At 37.4% G+C, this 21,662-nt stretch overlaps 1 protein-coding gene across 1 annotated transcript in view; it reads left to right on the top strand.

Annotated features, from left to right (window-relative positions):
* The window catches only part of LOC111057566 (mucin-2-like), an 83,574-nt gene extending 72,252 nt beyond the window's left edge, over positions 1 to 11,322 (top strand). Inside the window, 3 exon segments of the mRNA XM_039438923.1 lie at positions 1,898 to 4,105; positions 4,108 to 6,664; positions 9,714 to 11,322. Of these exon segments, the coding sequence (XP_039294857.1) occupies positions 1,898 to 4,105; positions 4,108 to 6,664; positions 9,714 to 10,003 (5,055 nt within the window). The 3' untranslated portion in view covers positions 10,004 to 11,322.
* Positions 11,323 to 21,662: the final 10,340 nt, after the last annotated feature.

The raw sequence follows: 21,662 nt of genomic DNA, 5'->3' as shown, positions 1-21,662 counted from the left end.
ATATTACAAGATTAATAATAATAATAATAAAGTTTTGGTTTGCTAAATGAATAAAATAAGAATTCCTACCAATGAAATAAATGATACATCCAATGGTGATGGTGATACCTAGGCTTACTGAATGGGACTAGTGCGAGTGGAATGAATTAAATAGATCCATAGGAAGACATACAGAAAATCAAACTTACACATTATTGAACAATTAGACTATGTAGACTACTACCAATATAATCAAATATAAGATTTATATTCAAAGATGAAGGGTCAAAATACTAACTTATAAGGTGTAATGACTTCTTCTTTTTCGATAGCACTACAGCCCAAATCAAGCCCTGGCCTCCTCAATACTGCGCCTCCATCCATCACGATCTCTTGCCTTCATTCTCCAATTCCTGATGGGAAGAAGTTCTGCAGCATCCTTTGAGATGCCATCCACCCATCTCAGTCTTGGCTTTCCCACCGGTCTTCTGCCTCCCGGTTGTCCCACATATATTTTTCTGGGAGATCGAGTGTCTGGCATCCACTCCACATGCCCTGCCCATCTTAAGCGGTTCAGTCTGACATATACAGACAGGGGCGGCTCTTTATAAAGTGCAGCTAATTCATTGTTTCTTATTCGCCAGACACCCTCATCACATACAGGTCCGTATATTCTACACAGCTTTTCCCTTTGCCAGCGGTCTAGAGTTGCTGCAGCCTTGGATCAAACTCCAACCTATTATACATGACTCGTGTTGGTTAGAGATCTGATCTTCATTGATCTCAATATTTTTATAAATTTTTGTATATAATTTTATTCTTTTTTCATTTTGATGGTTTTCACCATTGAATGTCATCTATATTACAGCATCTTGTAATAGGTTTCCTTAAATTTTAATCACTCTGATAATTAAATTCTAGATTATCTCATTCCCACCTCTATTCATGACTCCTGTTGGTTGAAATTCTAATCTCTATTGATCCTATATTGTTATGAAATTTTGATATTATTTTAGTATTTTCAAGCATTAATTTTGTCGTTATTACAGCATTTTATAATAGTTTTCTATTAATTCACTCTGACAATTATATTTTAGATTACCCCATTCCAACCTCTCATTCATGACTATCTTGTCGTTGGTTAGAAATCTGATCTTAATATTGTTAAGAAAAGTTTATATTTTATTTTTGTTTCATGTTAATGTTATTAGTTTACAATATTGAATTTTGTCTTTATTATCGCAATTTGTAATATTTTATCTGTCAACACACTCTGATATTATATTTTTGAAATGGTTCTGAAAACAGTATAAATTCTATCAAAGTAATATTATTTGATTGATGAATATGTATCTTGGAACATTGTGAAGTATTCAGCATTCCTTATCATGAACTATCACTGGAGTATACTCGCCTTGGGCCCCTCAAGGCGAGTATACAGTTATGAGCCTTGAGGATTCTAAACTATAAAAATCATGCATAGTGTGTGAACATAGTTGGTGTCAAAACGGCCATAAATAACATAAGAAACTCATTTGGGGAATAAATTATTTATCAAATGTAATTAATACTCTTCAAAGTAGATGTATAGATAATACAGTGATTCAAGAAGAAGCTGACAATTTGAATTCTTTGAATGTGAATTTTACAAAAATCTTCTGATTTGCACATTTCCAATGAATGGAATGAAGGTTAGGTTGGGTTGAGCTCTGTATTTTCCTGTTTACCTGATAAAATGAGTTGTTTGAGATATGTATTATTGAAATTCAGGCACCAGTATGCAGTTGTCAGTAGTATGCAGAATATGGACAGATTTAGTTGGAAGGCTGCAAACCAATCAAACGATTGAGCTGAACTAGAAGATGCAGTACTTATTAAGGAATGATATCAAATGCATGTAAAATTTTGCTTGTTTCAGTTATGCACTGGCCAATGCTCAGGAGGATGCAATGAGCTTGAAGGTCCAAGTACAACACAACCAGCAGTGCAATGCTACCCAGGCTCAACAGACCCAAGGTGCCCTCAGATAGGAAACAGACCTGGTCCACCAACTACACTAGCGCCTATCTGTTACCCTGGATCTCAAGATCCCAGGTGTCCAAGACCACCTTCAACTACTCAAGGACCAAACTGCTACCCAGGATCACAGGACCCGAGGTGTCCAAGACCACCAACCACTACAGTCAGGCCTCCAGTATGTTATCCAGGATCCCAAGATCCCAGATGCCCAAGACCACCAGCAACACCACCACCTACTAGGCCGCCAAACTGCTATCCAGGGTCAACAGATCCCAGATGTCCTCCACCTCCTCCTCCATCAACAACATCTGGGCCGAATTGCTATCCTGGATCAAATGACCCTAGATGTCCAAGACCACCAACCACATCAGTCAGACCTCCAGTGTGTTATCCAGGATCTCAAGATCCCAGATGTCCTCAACCACCTTCAACACCTGCACCAACTAGGCCACCTGTATGCTATCCAGGATCAACAGATCCCAGATGTCCTCCACCACCAACTACAGTTCGTCCTCCAGTGTGTTATCCAGGGTCAAATGATCCCAGATGTCCAACTATAACTACTCTCAGACCTCCTCCACCAACTCAACCACCAACCACGAGTGGACCAAATTGCTATCCTGGATCAAATGATCCCAGATGTCCAAGACCACCAACTACAACCATCAGGCCTCCTGTGTGCTATCCAGGGTCTCAGGATCCCAGATGTCCTCAACCACCTACGACTCCAGCACCAACTAGGCCACCTGTATGCTATCCAGGATCAACAGATCCCAGATGTCCTCCTCCTCCTTCAACTACAGTTCGACCTCCAGTGTGTTATCCAGGTTCAAATGATCCCAGATGTCCAACAATTACTACTCCTAGACCGCAACCACCAACCCAACCACCAACCACCAGTGGACCAAATTGCTATCCTGGATCGAATGATCCTAGATGTCCAAGACCACCAACTACAACAGTCAGACCTCCAGCGTGTTATCCAGGATCCCAGGATCCCCGATGTCCCCAACCTCCTTCAACACCTGCACCAACTAGGCCACCTGTATGCTATCCAGGATCAGTAGATCCAAGATGTCCTCCACCTCCTCCAACTACTGCTCGACCACCAGTATGTTATCCTGGATCACAGGATCCTAGATGTCCAACAATCACTACTACAAGACCGCCACCACCAACCCAACCACCAACCACCAGTGGACCAAATTGCTATATTGGATCAAATGATCCTAGATGTCCAAGACCACCAACCACAACAGTCAGGCCTCCAGTGTGCTATCCAGGGTCGCAGGATCCTCGATGTCCTCAGCCTCCTTCAACACCTGCTCCAAGTAGGCCACCATTATGCTATCCAGGATCAACAGATCCAAGATGTCCTACACCATCTCCTCCTCCTCAACCTCCAACTACAGTACGACCACCTGTCTGTTATCCAGGATCTATTGATCCAAGATGTCCAAAACCTCCACCAACTTCAAGACCACCCTCCACATACCTTCCTCCTGCGACTGAACCAGTCAATACATACCCACCATCAACACCAGCTCCAAGTCGGCCACCAGTATGTTATCCAGGTTCCAATGACCCTAGATGTCCAACACAACCTCCCACAAGACCTCCCACATACCCAACACCAACAAGACCATCACCACCCACACCACCTACAACAGTAAATCCTCCAATATGCTATCCTGGATCCAATGATCCAAGATGTCCTACTAGACCACCTACACCTACAACTCCAGCACCACCTAGGCCACCTCAATGCTACCAAGGATCCAATGATCCAAGATGTCCACAAACTACTTCTAGACCTCCACAATGCTACCCTGGATCGAATGATCCAAGATGTCCTACTAGACCACCTACACCTACAACTCCAGCACCACCTAGGCCACCTCAATGCTATCAAGGATCCAATGATCCAAGATGTCCACAAACTACTCCTAGACCTCCACAATGCTACCCTGGATCAAATGATCCAAGATGTCCTACTAGACCACCTACACCTACAACTCCAGCTCCACCTAGGCCACCTCAATGCTACCAAGGATCCAATGATCCAAGATGTCCACAAACTACTCCTAGACCTCCACAATGCTACCCTGGATCAATGATCCAAGATGTCCTACTAGACCACCTACACCTACAACTCCAGCTCCACCTAGGCCACCTCAATGCTACCAAGGATCCAATGATCCAAGATGTCCACAAACTACTCCTAGACCTCCACAATGCTACCCTGGATCAAATGATCCAAGATGTCCTACTAGACCACCTACACCTACAACTCCAGCACCACCTAGGCCACCTCAATGCTACCAAGGATCCAATGATCCAAGATGTCCACAAACTACTCCCAGACCTCCACAATGCTACCCTGGATCAAATGATCCAAGATGTCCTACTAGACCACCTACACCTACAACTCCAGCTCCACCTAGGCCACCTCAATGCTACCAAGGATCCAATGATCCAAGATGTCCACAAACTACTCCTAGACCTCCACAATGCTACCCTGGATCAAATGATCCAAGATGTCCTACTAGACCACCTACACCTACAACTCCAGCACCACCTAGGCCACCTCAATGCTACCCAGGATCAAATGATCCAAGATGTCCACAAACTACTCCCAGTCCTCCCCAATGCTACCCTGGATCTAATGATCCAAGATGTCCTCAAACAACTCCTACCCCACCACAATGCTATCCAGGATCAATTAATCCACAGTGCCCCACTTATCCTACATCCCCCAGACCTCCAGCAACATATTTACCACCTTCAACATCAATCCAGACAAGACCACCTACAACACAAGGTCCTAACTGCTATCCAGGATCAACTGATCCGAGATGTCCAAAACCAATCCCAACAAGACCTCCCACAACATCTGGTCCAGTCTGTTATCCAGGATCAACTGATCCAAGATGTCCTACACCAATACCTACAAGACCACCCACAACATCTGGTCCAGTCTGTTATCAGGGTTCGAATGATCCAAGATGCCCCACACCAATACCCACAAGACCTCCCACAACATCTGGTCCAATTTGTTATCCAGGATCAACTGATCCAAGATGTCCCACACCAATACCAACAAGACCTCCCACAACATCTGGTCCAGTCTGTTATCCGGGAGCAACTGATCCAAGATGTCCCACACCAATACCAACAAGGCCCCCCACAACATCTGGTCCAGTCTGTTATCCAGGATCAAGTGATCCAAGATGTCCCACACCAATACCAACAAGACCTCCCACAACATCTGGACCAGTCTGTTATCCAGGATCAACTGATCCAAGATGTCCCACACCAATACCAACAAGGCCCCCTACAACATCTGGTCCAGTATGTTATCCAGGTTCAAAGGATCCAAGATGTCCCACACCGATACCCACAAGACCTCCCACAACATCTGGTCCAGTTTGTTATCCAGGATCAACTGATCCAAGATGTCCCACACCAATACCAACAAGGCCCCCCACAACATCTGGTCCAGTCTGTTATCCAGGATCAAATGATCCAAGATGTCCCACACCAATACCCACAAGACCTCCCACAACATCTGGTCCAGTTTGTTATCCAGGATCAACTGATCCAAGATGTCCCACACCAATACCAACCAGGCCTCCCACAACATCTGGTCCAGTCTGTTATCCAGGATCAACTGATCCAAGATGTCCCACACCAACACCAACAAGACCTCCCACAACATCTGGTCCAGTCTGTTATCCGGGATCAACTGATCCTAGATGTCCACAACCACCACCAAGACCTACTTTGCCACCTAGACCTCCACCAACATCCACTGTACCACCTAATTACACACCAGTTGTATGTTTCTGTAATGGGACCACATCAAAACCAATTGTACCTCCTCTATGCTACCCTGGTTCAACTGATCCCAGGTGTCCTCAGATTATACACTCTCCTGACTGTCCTCCTGGTTCAAAAGACCCGAGATGTCCTCAAATTATTTATCCCCCTCCTGACTGTTATCCTGGGTCTCCTGATCCAAGGTGTCCAGAATATTCACCTTCAGGTATCATTGGCACTGGTGTTAGCACTCCATCACCTACTGCCAAACCCGATTGCTATCCTGGTTCGACTGATCCGAGATGTTCTTCTACAACATCTCGACCAAGTAGCACAGTGGTGTTCCCTTCACCTTCACCCTCCCCCCCAAACTGTTTCCCAGGTTCCACTGATATCAGATGTCCCAAACCTTCACCCTCCCCCCCAAACTGTTTTACAGGCTCCACTGATCCTAGGTGCCCAAGACCTTCACCCTCTCCCAGACCTCCCTCACCATCAGAGTGTTATCCTGGATCACCAAACCCTCTCTGTCCTAGACCTGAGCATCCTTCTTCAACCAAATTCCCCCCAACATACTTGCCTCCTGTCCCATCTAGTCAATGCTTTCCAGGCAGCACAGATCCCCAATGTAATGAAGTCAATCAGAATCCCAGGATTCATGAAGAGGAATCTGAGAATGTGCCTACCAGTTTGAATCCTCCAGTATGCTTCCCAGGCAGCAGAGATCCCAGATGCAGCAGGAGAGATTCCACTGCTGGCAGCTCTGACGATCTCAGAATCCAAAATGGAGCAAATGATGACTTCCATGCTAAAGATGCTGATCCGAGATATCATGCATTTCATTCATGTGAGTAATATTGATTCTGAATTCCCTCTCATAATATTTTCATGAATTCCCCCTCACAAATGTTCACTCTATCACAACTTTCTCCAAAATTTTTCCTCATTTCAAAGTCGAATACTACTTGGTCATATATAATCATGTTTATTTCTCTATTCTCATATTAAACTCTCCAAGAAAATTTTCTCGGTTGTATTGAGTTGGACCACTAACTGTAGATCACCGACTTTTGTAAATTTAGGGTTTCCTGAAAATATTTTTTCAGCATTTTCATCATTCTGAAGTTGTGGTATGCTACAATAGTGAGGTCGACGTTATAATTACAGTGAAGAAAGGTAGGAGAACAACGTTGTCAAGTTTCTATACAAGCCTATTATTTGACTCCATTATGCCACACTGAATGTACACAGCTGTTACTCAATTCATCCCATTAAATTTGATTTCATCAATTTCAGTTTTCATTTCCTTGATAAAATAATGAATCTCATGTCAAATTAATTCAACTAATTATTCGATTCAAAACTTTGCTTCCATAACTGAAAACAGACAGATTTTTATTCTCATACAAACCTGAAATGGCGGCTATTTAAAAAGATGTGATACACCTATCTGAATTTAAAATAACAGAAATTGAGTTATAAAGTAGGTTTTCCATCTCAATTTCTCTAAAAGATCATAGCAGATAGAAATCCCATTTATAATAAGATAATTCCAATGGAAATAATCCTGAAATAAACTTTTGATATTATCTATACCGAAACCGTAGCCTAGTAGGCCTTACCTATACCGTAGGCTAACTGAAGCATGGGCAATAATGGTTAACTTTAGTTATCAACTTTTAAAGTGTCATTATATAATGACCGTACACCGTCATTATAACGTAGACCTCACTATAATGATGACACTGTGACATCAAGCAAAACAACAAAGAAAGGGTTATCATGTAGAATGGGCTTGATTATATAAATTATAATCCAAATCATATATTCAGAAGAGATTCCTACTGTATTCGAGAACTCCAATTTTATACAATATATTGGGACCGAACCGAATCTGGTAAGTAATATATCTTGATAACTGCAGTTTTCACAGAAAAATGGGAAATCTGAAAAAGTGATAAGAGTATATCATTGAATTATTTTCTCCAATTATTATATCCGTTTTACTTCTACAATGACCTAAACTTTGCTGGAAGAGTGTTAATGCTTTACAAACTTATATGAAATTCGTGGAAATTTGTGGGAACTCACTTTGTAATCGTTTTCTAATAACAGTTTCTCTTGTAAGAATTAATTGAAAGCAAGCTCTCGCTTTTGACTCACTCAAGGCCAAAGTCGTTGTCTGTCTGTGTGTATGTTCCACAATAACTTTAGAAAGAATAGATAAATTAGCTTCAAATTTTGAACACGTATTCTTCAAACCTTTTTACAAGTCAAGTCCGTTGGACAACAAAGTTTACTTACTCCTTCTCCCTTTTCAGGATATGAAAATAACATTGAAAGTACATAGGAAAAAATTTGTTCTCATTTAGTCAGCTGAAGAATTCATTACATGCAATTACTACAGTTTTTTTTTTCATTTATCAATCCATAACATCAGCTTAGGTTATTTTGGAGATATCACACACACACTCCTTTATGCGCTGACACATGATTTCAGCTGATTAATATAGGCCTACAACAAAATTTTTGTCATAGTCATTCAATCTCAGCTGTTTTCCATGCATGAAATCAAGCCGGTAAACAGCTGTTTGCAGAACAGATAAACGTATGTTTCTCATTACAGCATACTCTACTGTGATGAAACCATATGTTTTCTTTACAGTCGAGTATGTTTCCTAGTTCCGAAATAGGAACAGCAAAACTGCTACAAAAAACCACCTTCAGCGCGCTTCAGGTGTAAGTTTTGTCAACTTCCACAAGATTCCTGATTCGGAGTTTGTAAACTAGGTTATGTTTATAGAATGCATGCTTGTAGTAACTTCAGCACAAGCAGGTAATGTTTTCTATTTCTCAATTTATTCTTTTTCATATTATTATGACAAAAATAGTTTACGCTACTTGGACGTGAATGTCTTTTGCAGTGCTCAAGTAAAACATTATTCTTGCCTGCAAAAGACCCCTTCCCGTCCGTGACGTAAGATAAAGATACTATTACGAATTTTGCATCAACAAACTGATACGGGCTGAGATATCAATGTGCCGTTTTCGCCATTTACTTTCTCTTGCAAATCTGTATCGAAATAAATGTATCACATGACACCCTTCTCATTTAAAAAAATGAATTTGGTAAGAAAAATGTAAAATTTTGAGGGTCAAAGATGTTGAAGCGACAGAGTAATTTTTCATTTCATATAGGATCCCCAATGAAACCTTCTTTCAAATTATTCTTGTTAGAGAAATACTTGGCTGTTTCCATGATTTTCATCAACAACTCTGTATATTCAAAAGTTGCGAGTTTCAAATATTAAAATACAACAGTTCTTGAGCGAGTTCTCTAGCACAGGGGGTCACTAGTAATTGTTTGCGGAGGTTTAGGCTCAATTTATATAGATTATCCTCTCTTCCGTTCAACACTTGATAACTTAGTTTGAAACTGTGTAACCTGAAAATAATATCACTGGATATATTATGCTGAAGGATAATCATTCTGAATAACAATTTTTCTTTTAAGGTGGTTATTTTCCTATTTGCATAAACATCCGTTCACACTCTAAATCAATTATACTCACTTCTTAGTTAAGAGTGTAAGGTGGGTGACCCCCTCATTACGCAGTGTATGTAACTGTTCAGCACAAAAATGATATCCCTGTTTGTGCTTAACAATCGTAATAGTCCATGAATAAAAATATCTGTTCATATCTAATTTGTTTGTAAAGTTCCGTGCTATCCGAAATGTAACACAAGATAATGTAAAGTTTATGATAATACAATCTGAAGAGTGTGATAGAGGATAGAATGTAATGATTAGTCTGTAAAGAGTATTAATTTTAGTTGAGTATGTTAAATGCGATATGCGTAATCTGTTTCTCACTTCTGCTTTTCCAAATTTTTAGGGCAGTATCAAAATACCCACAACGCTCGCAGAAATCTGGTGAGGCGCAGATCAGAACATCGAGTTGAGCAAGAGAGACGAACAGACAGCGCGTCAACCGGCGAGAGAAAGAAAAGAGATCTGACTGAGATGGTTAAAGAAGAGGAAACATCATTGAACGGCAGCAGTGCTCTAATTGGTTCATTTGTCTTTGCTGTTTTCGCCGCTATTCTCGTTCTGATTGGCTATCGAGTTACAAGGATTAGACAGAGACAGAGAACAATCACAGTTGAGGCAGCTCCCATCAGATAGTGCAATAATGGACTCATGTCAACCTCGCCAACAAACCTATCAGTTGTTATGTTGTTTGAAATGCAACTAAGTGATATTTCAGTGGGAGAACCTGAGCTCATTTGGAGTTTAAGAAGATAAAACATGTGAAAAGAATGGAAAAATACATGCATCTGCTTGACGATCTGAAGGCGATTGCTATGAAACATAGCAAACATTTGATTTCACAGTTTAGCTTTGAATGTCTTGCTTTTCTTTTGATCATAGACTTGATTTCCTGTATGAATTGGTGAATAAAATTGAATCAATTTATTTTGTGGAATAAAATAGGATAAAAAGGCAGATGCAAAAAAATGATTAATTATTTGTCTCGAATTTTAGTGGGACTATTCTTTTTATGGACCAATAATCATAGAAACATCTTATCTTGAGTATACAGCTATTTCCAGAAGACAATTTTGAATCTATAGACTTTGAAATAAAATTAGTTGCTCAGTTCCTCCCTCAATTCATTGCTGCATTTTGAATGACATAACTCTATACAAACCATGACATGTCCAATTGACTCTCATAGCTTTACTTTTTTACATTTGTTTTGTATTTGTTGTAGAAATTTAGATGAGCAATATCATGAAATATGTGAGGTGTTTGCAAAGATTCATAAATAGTATACTGAAATTAAGATAAGACAAAGCAGTCTTCACTAACAATCGAAAAATTCAAATTCTAGAACTGGTCTCTATTTTCCAAATAATATTGTTAAATGACAATATCCTGAAAGAATGTATCATTTTAACATTGAAATAATAAAATCAAAAACCAATTAATGTCATGAAATAATCAAATACCAATTTTCTTCAAAGAAAAGTGCCATATTGTATTTTATAATTTTTAAGCACCATTATCTTCCATGTATAAAGGTTTTCTATCGGTGTAAATAATCAGTACTTGTGAATCATACAGGTTCATTATTAAGAATCAACAACAAATTTTCTCATCGAATGAGGAATTTTTAAGATTCTCCTTGAATGAAAATAATAATTGATGATTTATCATTCTCCAAATTGTAATTCCGTCCAAATTCTCATATACTTTGATATTATATCTATTTCAAAATATAAAATGTTGATATCTTTGTCTAGTACAAATATTTGTCTGAATCATACATTAAATGTGCAATGAAAAACTTATAGATTGATAAAAAGCTCAAATCTTGCAATGCCTGATGGGATTTAGAAAAAAGTCCCTTCTTTAGTTTTCTTCCAAATAGATTGTGACGTATTTTGTAATTCATGTATATATTACAGTGATGAATATATTCCACTGCAGCAATTTTTAAATGGTGTTTTTATTTGCTTCCAATATCATCAAACGCTTCAAGCTGGAATTTTCTCAAGGCTTTTCAATATTTATTGTGTGAAGATTTTTGCTGTTCCAGCTCATAAAAATCACATTACTGGGATAGTATATCCCAGATAGTAAATGTGATAGTAATCACATTTATGGGATAGTATGTGATGTGTGTCAATGAACAAATTTCAGTTAACCGTTATTTCAAAAGACTTAAGTTGTTGATCAACTTCTTGATAAGGGCTACACTTATTGATCTGGAAATTAAAAATCTGCGTATCCTTTTTTTGACCGAGCGAAGTGAGGTCTAAGATTCAAGTCGACGGTTTTGCATTTCTCTCTATGTTTAAATGTTTATATTTATGTTTATACGTTCCCCATTTACGGTGAAACAAAGCAATAGATTTTCATGAAATTCGACAGGTATGTTTATTTTTGAATTTCGCGTCGACGTATATATGAGGTTTTTTGAAATTTTGTAGTTTAAGGATAATATAAGAAGAAAAGAAGTCTCCTTCGAACGCCAATATTACCGTAGAAATCAGAGTATAGAATTATTGATCATGGATTATTAATTGCATGCAATGACTCATGCAATTGATATCTCGATGTACTTTGGTAAAAAATCAGCTGTCGGGTGTGCAGTTATAAACCACAGCCTCCTCTTATACTGTCATCAGAGTAAATCCTGTCTGTATGTCGTGTCGGCAAGATATCGGTGTGAAAACGGCTAATGGGTGTTGGGGTTGATGTATCAAAAATGCTAACATCAAAAGCTAATCTTCTTCAAGACAAACTGGCAACAGGTCTGCCCAAGTTCAAAGCAGAGAAAGGTAGAGAGAGAATACTATCTTATTTTAGTTATAAATTCCATGCGTTATTACATGCAATCAATAGCTCATAAGATAGTGCATAAAAATTGCATTCAATGAGGCATGCAATTAATAGTCCTCACAACAGCTTTTTACCAAGTTACATTTAGATATTAATTGCATGCAATTAATAATCCACTCGACAGCTGATTCCTGATGAATAATTCTATAATCTAATTTTTACGGTAATATTAGCGTTAGAAGGAGACTTCTTTTCCTTTTGTATTATCCTTGAAATGCAAAATTTCGAAAAACCCTATATGATATACGTCGACGCGAAATTCAAAAAGGAACACACCTGTCAAATTTTATGAAAATCTATTGCCGCGTTTCGCTGCAAATGCGGAACATAAATAAATAAATAAATGAAGAGAAATGCAAACCCGTCGACTTGAATCTTAGACCTCACTTCGCTCGGTCAATTAATTGCATTCAATGAGGCATGCAATTGATAACTCGAAATAGCACAGTATTTATTCCCGACTTTTCTCTGCTTTCAACTCTGTAAGCTTTTAATGATAGTAGCATAGTTGTTTACAACAAATTATTAGCATTGTCGGTACAACAACCCAAACAGCCATTAGCTGTTTTCACATCAATATCTTGCTGACAGGACATTATTTACTCTGATTGACAGTATTAGAGAAGGCTGTGGTTCATAACTGCGCGAAGTCTACTGTTCACAGAACTACAAATATTTTTATACTTTCATCCACATGTTTCAACATATGTCATGTCCACTCACTTGAAAATCAAGAAAATCTCACATTAAATATCGGGGCACCGAACTTGACTCGTTATTCATTTATTGACTTTTGATAAACCGAACAAAATTCTTTAAAATGATTGGGGGAGTACTAACAGGCACAGCCAAAAACTTCTTCTTTCCCGAATTTTGATTTATACACTATAAATAGTCCAGAAAGTAGGTTATGTTTCATACACTTGAATTCAGGTTCAATTTTCTGTTCAAACATTTTGAAACAAAAAAATTATAATTTATATTAAATACAAACCAAATTGAATAACAGAATAACACTCACTAATCACTTGAAATTGTCAAATAATGATCAACTTTGAAAGTTATGATATACTCTAGTTCAGGAGGATTATCATGTCAACAAATCAGATTATGTTGATCAAATTGATTAAATTGTCTTGGTAGATGAAATTTCTCGCTGATTGATTATGATTACACAGCTGGAAATAATTCTGTCTCTCTCCCACACAGACACACACATCTTCTGTTATCGAGAGACGACGAAATTATCATCTGTTTTCCAAGGATGAATTATCCTTTTAATGTCGTTCAGCGAGTTTTCCAAAGAATAGGACCTAGTGCAATCGAATCTTTATATCATAAACCTACTATGTTCCAAATTTCGTGAAAATCGTTAGAGCCGTTTTCGAGATCCGTGAAACATAAATAACCAGATATAAAAATAGCCAGATATAAAAATAACCAGATATGAAAATAACCAGATATAATAATAACCAGATATAAGAAGAACCAGATTGATACAGAAATTGCTTGCTTATTATAATAGGATATGCTGGAACATGTTGTGAATAAAAGTTTTTCAAGAGAAGGTTACTTGAATTTTTAATTTCCAGTTGAATTGTTTATGTATGTGCATCAATAATATTCTTTACTCCACTCTATTTGGAAAGCATATCAAGATAACATACGAGATGTCGGTAAAATTGAATCTGCAAAATGAACGAAGCTCAGTTAAACCTGCTATCGAAACATTCCAGAAATATATCTCTGACCAATCATAAGGGGCCAGTAGGAGGAATCACCATCAAGTGGCTGCTGTCAAATGAAGTGAATTAACACTTAATTTTAACAGTATCTCAAGTCTCTTCACTTATGAAAAAGTTCACTCTACAAACTTGATCGAAAATCAATGTAGTAACGCATAATATTAGGCTATAAGAACTTTTCTTACTATAGCAGTGATGAACGATCTGCAGAAATATTTCTACCCTAGCAAGAGTAAAGTGTAAATAAAATGGGAATAAGTACTCATCCACAATAGAATTATTAAAAGTAAAAGAGAAGATTCGTATGGATTTCGTTGGTGGGGAGTCCCTTGCAGGAAGGTCCCACTTTTCCTGAATATCCTATTATTTTAAGCGAGCAATCTCTGTATTTATTTATATGGCTATATGGTTATATATTTTTGTCCAACGGATCTCGAAAACGGCTCCAACGAAATTTGAAACATAGTAGGTCTGTGATATAAAAATTCGATTGTACTAGGTCTCTTCCCTGGGAAAACTCGATGAATGACATGAAAAGGATAATAATTATTCATCCTTGGAAAAACATACGATTACATCGATAACAGATATACGAGTTCCTGTGTGGGAGAGAGACAGAATTATGATCAGCTGTTGAATCAATCAGCTTATCTCACGAGAAATATTATCTAGAAATTTTAATCGACTTGATCAAAATAATCTGATTTGTTGACATGACATGGCATCATTTCAAATTAGAGTATATCATAATTTTCAAAGTTAATCATTTCAGAATTGGTTTGTAAACAATCCAAATTAGAACTTTTCTGTTTCCAATTAATGTTTGGACTGAAAATTGGACCTGAATTCAAGTGTATGGAAAATAGCGTACTTTTTGGACTATTTATAGTGTATAAATCAAAATTCGGGGAAGAAATAGTTTTTTGGCTGTGCCTGTTGATCCTTCCCAAATCAATTGAAAGAATTGTGTTCGGTGTGTCAATAAATAAATGTAAACTATGCTTCTATGCTTTTGTACTCTGGTGCGAAGCTTGGTGCCCCGATATTATTATTTAAGCCGTCAATGGGCCTTACGACTGTCATACTTCAGCCAGGACCGACGATTTAACGTGCTCATTCGATAACACGGGAGTGATCTGGTTAAAAAACAATTGGTAATGAGAGGATTTGAAACCGGGATCTCTAAGCTGCTAGGCAAGCACTCTATCCACTAGACCACGGATCACTTTAATAGAATAATCGATAAACTGCTATGGAATTGACGTGTTGTGAGGAAGACACCATATTTCCACGGACTTTTCTAAGATCAATTTCCTAGTTCGGAATCTAGAAGAATCTTTAATTCAAATTGTACTCGTATTTCGAAGTTTTCCTTTTTTATTTCAATTGAAATCAAATAAAAATCAAATAATATAATATCAAATTCACCAATTGAAATGGGACCAGGTTGCCTGGGATACAACTTACAAACCAGACAAATCTGAGATGTGAAGAAAGAGCCATTTTCATGAGCCAATTCTCCCAGATGCAAAATGGAAATTTTGTCGCAATAAATAAACGTACTTTGGCATGATAACGCAAGTATTCTTCCTTGAAAAAAAAACACACTTTTTCGTAGCAGGAAATGTAAAAGAAGCACTTGGAATATCTGAATGAGCACATTCACTACGTGACTCAAGTTGCTAATTTCCAAAAACCCCCATAAGTCTTGCAGATCTTGGCTAGAGCCGAATATTTCCCCTATTAAAAAACTGAAAACATCTCGAGAATTGCTTCAGATTCCATAACATATTATGGTATGAACGAGGATTTTAGATACTGAATTCCTTCTGTTCTGTAGACGATGTGATCAAACTTGCCAATAAATCGCTGAGTGATTTATTTGTTAATTCAAGTCCTAACAAAGGAATTGTTCTGCGTAGAATAAATAGGCTACTGCATGAATGGAATGTGAGAGGAGAATAAATTAAATGCTCCAATTTCTATGGTACATGATCATGGAACTAAAGGTTACTATCATGAACTATAAAGCTGGGTTTACACCAAAGCTATTAACAAAATGTTAATAACTCAATCCTTAAAGATTCTATTAGATTGAACGGAACTTGACAAACACTCATATGTTCATCATGTGCATGATAAGCTATATTCAAACTAATAGGATCTATAATGATTAAGTTATTAACATTTTGTTAATAACTTTGGTGTAAGCGCAGCTTAAGTCAAAAAGTAAGATAATAGAAAACCTGTTGATGTTTAATGAATATCAAATATATATTCAAGAATATTATATATAATATATAATATAAATATATATATATATATATATATATATATTATATATATATATATATATATATATATATATATATATATATAAGTAACTTATCATCAAAGAAAACTGGTAAATCCTCAACTATATCTCTTCAGAGCTCAAAATAATAACATAATAGCATAGAGAGACAATAGCGTAAGTTATGCTATTGTTTCTTTATGATAATAGTCTGCCGACGTAAAAAATATCACAAAATTTCAGAAAAAATATTTTGCAGAACTACTCCTTCAAATATTCTAGAAACTATTCATTCTTTTGATCCTCATACTATTTCTGAACTATTCTCAAAAATTATCATGAACCTAATCTCAACTATCACCCTCTCTCCATCCATCTCAGGCGATTAACATGGTCTATCATAGTTGATGGTATAATATTTTCTTGTTCAACCGAAATTCTCTCAGACTTACTTGAACTAAGTCTCATGAGATAAGATTCGTTACTGTATTTCTTCAGGGATTCAAGTTGAGTATAATCACATCAAACTAATAGGAGTCATTTCTAAGCTACCTGATAAAATAGAAATGGTAATGGAATAATGAATCTAAATAATTGGACAACTGGATTTTATCCTCAAATTTATTATCTGTAAAGAATAGTGAAAATATTTTGTTGAGTGTGTAGTGTAAGATTTGTTCCAAGATGGACTGGAATAGTTGTAGTATAGTTTAAAAGTGTTAAGTTTTCACTTTTTCATATTACAGACGTTACCATGATAGTCTCATGAACTAAAAGTATTTTCTTCAACAAATCGACCAAAATCTTTATCTAGGCTATTAATCCGTTTTTTCTTATCTGGAGCTTGGCGTACTTTCATGAGGCAAGATGAGAATAGCCCAGCTCACCTGACAGCCTAATAAGTTTCTTAGCCTAGTTTCGAGTAGGGCTGTGTATTGTAGTTGGATAAGGGCGCAGAATTGGGGTGTTAGTGGGGCCTTAACGAGGCGCTAAGTGGCTTTTGCCGTGCCACCCAACAATTAAGAAGCTGCGGCGCGACTTATTAAACAAATAATTTAATTTTAATAGCCATAATTGGGGCGAGCTTACATAATTGGCTCGATGATAAAAGCCGTAATGGGGTGAGGTGTTTTGAAGGAGAGGTAGGGGTAGTTTTAAGGGTGATAGGGCACACAAACTTGAGCACCTGTAGGGCTTAAGCCGCGAACGCCCTTTCACGTAAACCCGTAAACCCGCCTCCTTACAATCTAGTAATTTATGCCAGCGCGTAGATTGTCTCGCTAGCCTGGTGGGTATGATGATGACATGCACAGCTTTGGGATGGAGAAGAGAGAGAAGATGATAATTATGATGAGAGAAAGGAGGGAGGATTGAAGGAAGAGTGGAATGAAATAAAGAATAGAAGAATGTAGAGAGGTAGAGGATTGAAAACAATTGGGTAAGAGAGATTATGCAGAGAAGATGGACAGTGAAAGTGTTAAAATGGAAAGTGATAAAAAGAGAAGAGAGATAAGAATGAATAAAGAAAGGTACATGAGAAAGGTAGAAGGAAAATAGATGAATGTTAGAAGAGATGTATTCAAGAGGAAGAATAAGAGGAGCAGAGGATGGAAAACAGGAGAGAAAAAGAAGGTTGAGAAAAAATTAAAAAGGAGGAGGAAAATAGGGAGTATAAACAGACAAGAATATGTATTATATGTCATATTAAATAGGAATGAATTTGTGAGTGATGAGGATATGACACAAGAAAAGAACACGTAGGTGGCGAAGAGGTTGGAGGTGAGGTGAAGAAAACGAGAAAGCTGACAATGGAAGACCAACATGAGAATCCCAGAATCAGAAGATGGTAGTGGATAGGTGAGAAAGAGCAATAGATTTCCAAGCAGAGAGAGAGAGAAAATAATGTAGACGATGATGGAGAGCTTGGCGAGAGGAAGAAGGGATTTGAGAAAGAGGAATAGAAATGGAAGAGGAAATGACAAGATATAAAGGTAGGTAGGAGGAAAAATAATGTGAAACAAGAATAGAGTGTGTATGGAAAAAGGAAACACAGAGGTCAAAGTGTTGAAGAAGCTGATTTCTATGTAAAGTATGGGAGGGAAAAGAAAAAAGTTGAAGAAGGGAAGTATGAATGTAAAGTATAATCAGGAGTGGCTAATGATTAGTAAGAAGAAAAGAATAACATACAAGTAGAAAGGAATCAAGAAGGAGAAGAAGCAGAGTAAAATGGAAAGGAAAATAAGGGAGAGAGAGAGAGTGTGAGTGAGTAAATGAGAGAGAATGAGAAAGAGTGACTGATCAGGAGTTAGGGAGAGCAGCGTGATTTTCTTAATCACCGCTGTTGGAAACTGTTTCTTGAACGTGTCGGAGATATTCTTGTGCCACGTTTTGAATAATTACCGGTCTGCGCGCTGATAATAACCTAACCAAGTTTCAACCACACTTTAATCGCTAGTTTAAGTTAAACATGAGCTTGGTAACTCAATTCAAAATTAACTAGCTAATAAGAAACGTTCTAGTTATAGACTTTAGTTCTTCATTTTATTCTACTCTTGAAAGTTCCATTATTCTACCAACATTAAGTTGTTCAGTAACCTGGTATTTAGATTTTCCATGCTCTTGTCTGTCGATTAGTATTCTGTATAAATAGAATCCTGTAATTTTTAACAATATCATTTCATACTTTTTCCATTTATTGACGGTTTTATATACTAAGAAAGTATTATACGAGTATCTAAATACCTGCAATTATCTATTTTCAATTACTTTATTGGGCTTAAAATGGAATCTATCATGGATATTCTTCTAACATGAATTCAACCCTACTATCATTTGGGGGAAAAACTTGGAATAATGTGAGTATTTATTTGATCATTACTGTTTCAAAAATTTTAAGAAAAAGTCTGGTAGAATCATCAGATTTTATTTCTTACTCATGATTTTTAATTTCTCCAATGCACCTTTTCAATTGGTCACAGACTACAATTTGTTTCTATACAGATCTATGAAGAATAAAATTCTATATATAGTTAATGAATTATGTAAGAATAGAAACAGATAACAGCAGAGAAAACTCCTATAATGCTATTATTAATTCTGTGATAACAGTTATCGTGATGAATCAATGATATCAATGTTACAAAGGGAGAAACATTTCCCTATTACTTAATTTGGTCAAAATCGATTCAATTTTTGTTTTCTGCAAAAATGATGTACGTATATGGTGATTTTCTTTCATTGCTCCTTAGTAATGTTCTCAATATAGTCTAAAGTTATCTCTGTTTTTAGCATAGTCACATCTATTTCTGTAAAAATCAAAGCACAATGTTTGCTCTACTCTAGCAGACTCAATAATAATAGGGGGATGTAACAGAGATTTTTCATTGGTATCCCAATGACTTCAAACCAGTGTAACAATGATGTTACACTGATGTAACCGCGACCCTCGGTGTGTTTCGTGACCAGTCGATGGACACCCGGGGATGTTAACGACATGGCAAATGACACCGGACAACAGTAAACCCCCGCAACCGTGCAGTTGCATCGATTTGTGACTCCTTGTCACGCGAGCACCGAGCAGTAAGCACTGCTTATCGCGCCACTTTGTCACGTGACCAATGACCGGATGTCTTGCACTTGGGACGAAGAACCTAGTGAAATTCACTTCAAATTGCCAGCATTTCTTATCAATAACATCAGTGTTTTCCATCCAACAAATGCTGACAATTTGTAAGTTGATACCATGGGGCTAATGTCTCGGGGAACAGAGTGTGACAACGATTTCGACCTGAGTGGTTGCGCGGTGGGGGGTGGAAGAAATTGTTGTTGTTTTGAGGGAGTCGAGGGGTGATTGCTTTTGAAATTGTTGATAGGTTGTATTTCCATCACTGGGAGGAAATGAGATAGGATTACATCTAGATTTATGTTGAGTAGTTGTTGGTAGATACAAATGTAGAAAAATTTTATCTGAATACATCACGATTTTATTTTATTTTATTTTATACATCACTATTTTCTTCCCATTTACACGATTCTACCCATATTTATACACACGGGATATTAACACATGGGATATTTACCCATTTTACATACCAATTTTTTCTGATTCTATTTTAGACACCACGGCTGTCGACAACTTCAACATAAGAAACATACTGAAATATAAACTACTCTCACAACTGAAATATACAATAAATTTAAAGCTCAGGAGATTCTCATACATTGTGCAACTTCCATTCACATTTCAGCAATACTTTGCTATATTATTACATGATTGTCAAACCAGACCCAATAATATAGCTACAAGAAGAAGGGACTGTGTGGTAGGCAGGCTATATGGTAATGAGGCTATCAGGTACAGTAGTGAGACTATCAGGTAAGCTATTATGTAGTGAGGATGAGGTATGACTCATGTTGTGATGTGGTTTGTTCAACAATCATGAGCAACTCTTGACCTGCCTTGATAAGGAGACATAGTAGTTTCTGTGGCTAAGTTTTGGAATATCGTTGAACATGATTTATTAAGACAAGAAAAAAAGATTAATTGGATTTCTAAATTTGTATATTCCATCCCCAAATCATGTGAATCTGTTAGTAATAAAATGCGAGTAATCTTTGTGAATAACATGTTTTTATTCTGAGAGATTGAAAATGGAATGAAGATATAATGAGACTGATTTTGAATGAACTCAACACGACATTAATAAGAAAGCAGAAACCTTTTTCACTGAGAAAATGATCGATCAACAACATTTTCCCAAAAATAACTAGGACAGCGCACAACAGCTTCAATTAATAAGTTTTTATAGTTACTGGTGTAAATTCGTTGACAGATTGCCTGATCAACAACCCACATCTAAATTTCTACCACCCTTAGCAGTGTTACAGTGACCCTTATTTGTAGATTAGACCTGTCAGTTTCGGTTAAAATCCGAGAGTAACCTTGGTGGCACGCAATCTCAGCTCCAACTACTCTCTTACCCTCTTTCACAACCCCTTCATCTAACCTGACTCCCCCAACTTCCCCACCCAACCTTCTTTCACAGCACAAATCCACTATTTCGGACAACCCTTATTGCCATTTATATTATTCTTATCTCTATGTCTTGACCTCCCTCGTTACAAGGGTGAAACAGCTTAATTGCGTCGTAGGCTACCCTCAGGATATACTTTTCTCGCTCACCCTCGGTGCTATCTTTCGACATTTACTGGACACTCTGTGTGCAAAGAATTACGACACTTTCACGTGATAGGTTGCCACTCGTTAGGCTAAAGTTTAACAATCATTTCAGGCGGTAAATTTGAATTGTTCCACTCTGGAGATTTTAACGAGCAAACGCTTTAATTTCTCTATTCATGGCTGGAATGAATTAATCATGTCGTGAATTCAATAGTGAAT

This window comes from Nilaparvata lugens, chromosome 12, assembly GCF_014356525.2.
Source record: "Nilaparvata lugens isolate BPH chromosome 12, ASM1435652v1, whole genome shotgun sequence".
NCBI lineage: Eukaryota > Metazoa > Arthropoda > Insecta > Hemiptera > Delphacidae > Nilaparvata > Nilaparvata lugens.
The sequence above is the reverse complement of the archived record's forward strand: the minus strand, read 5'-3'. Positions and strand labels throughout refer to the sequence as shown.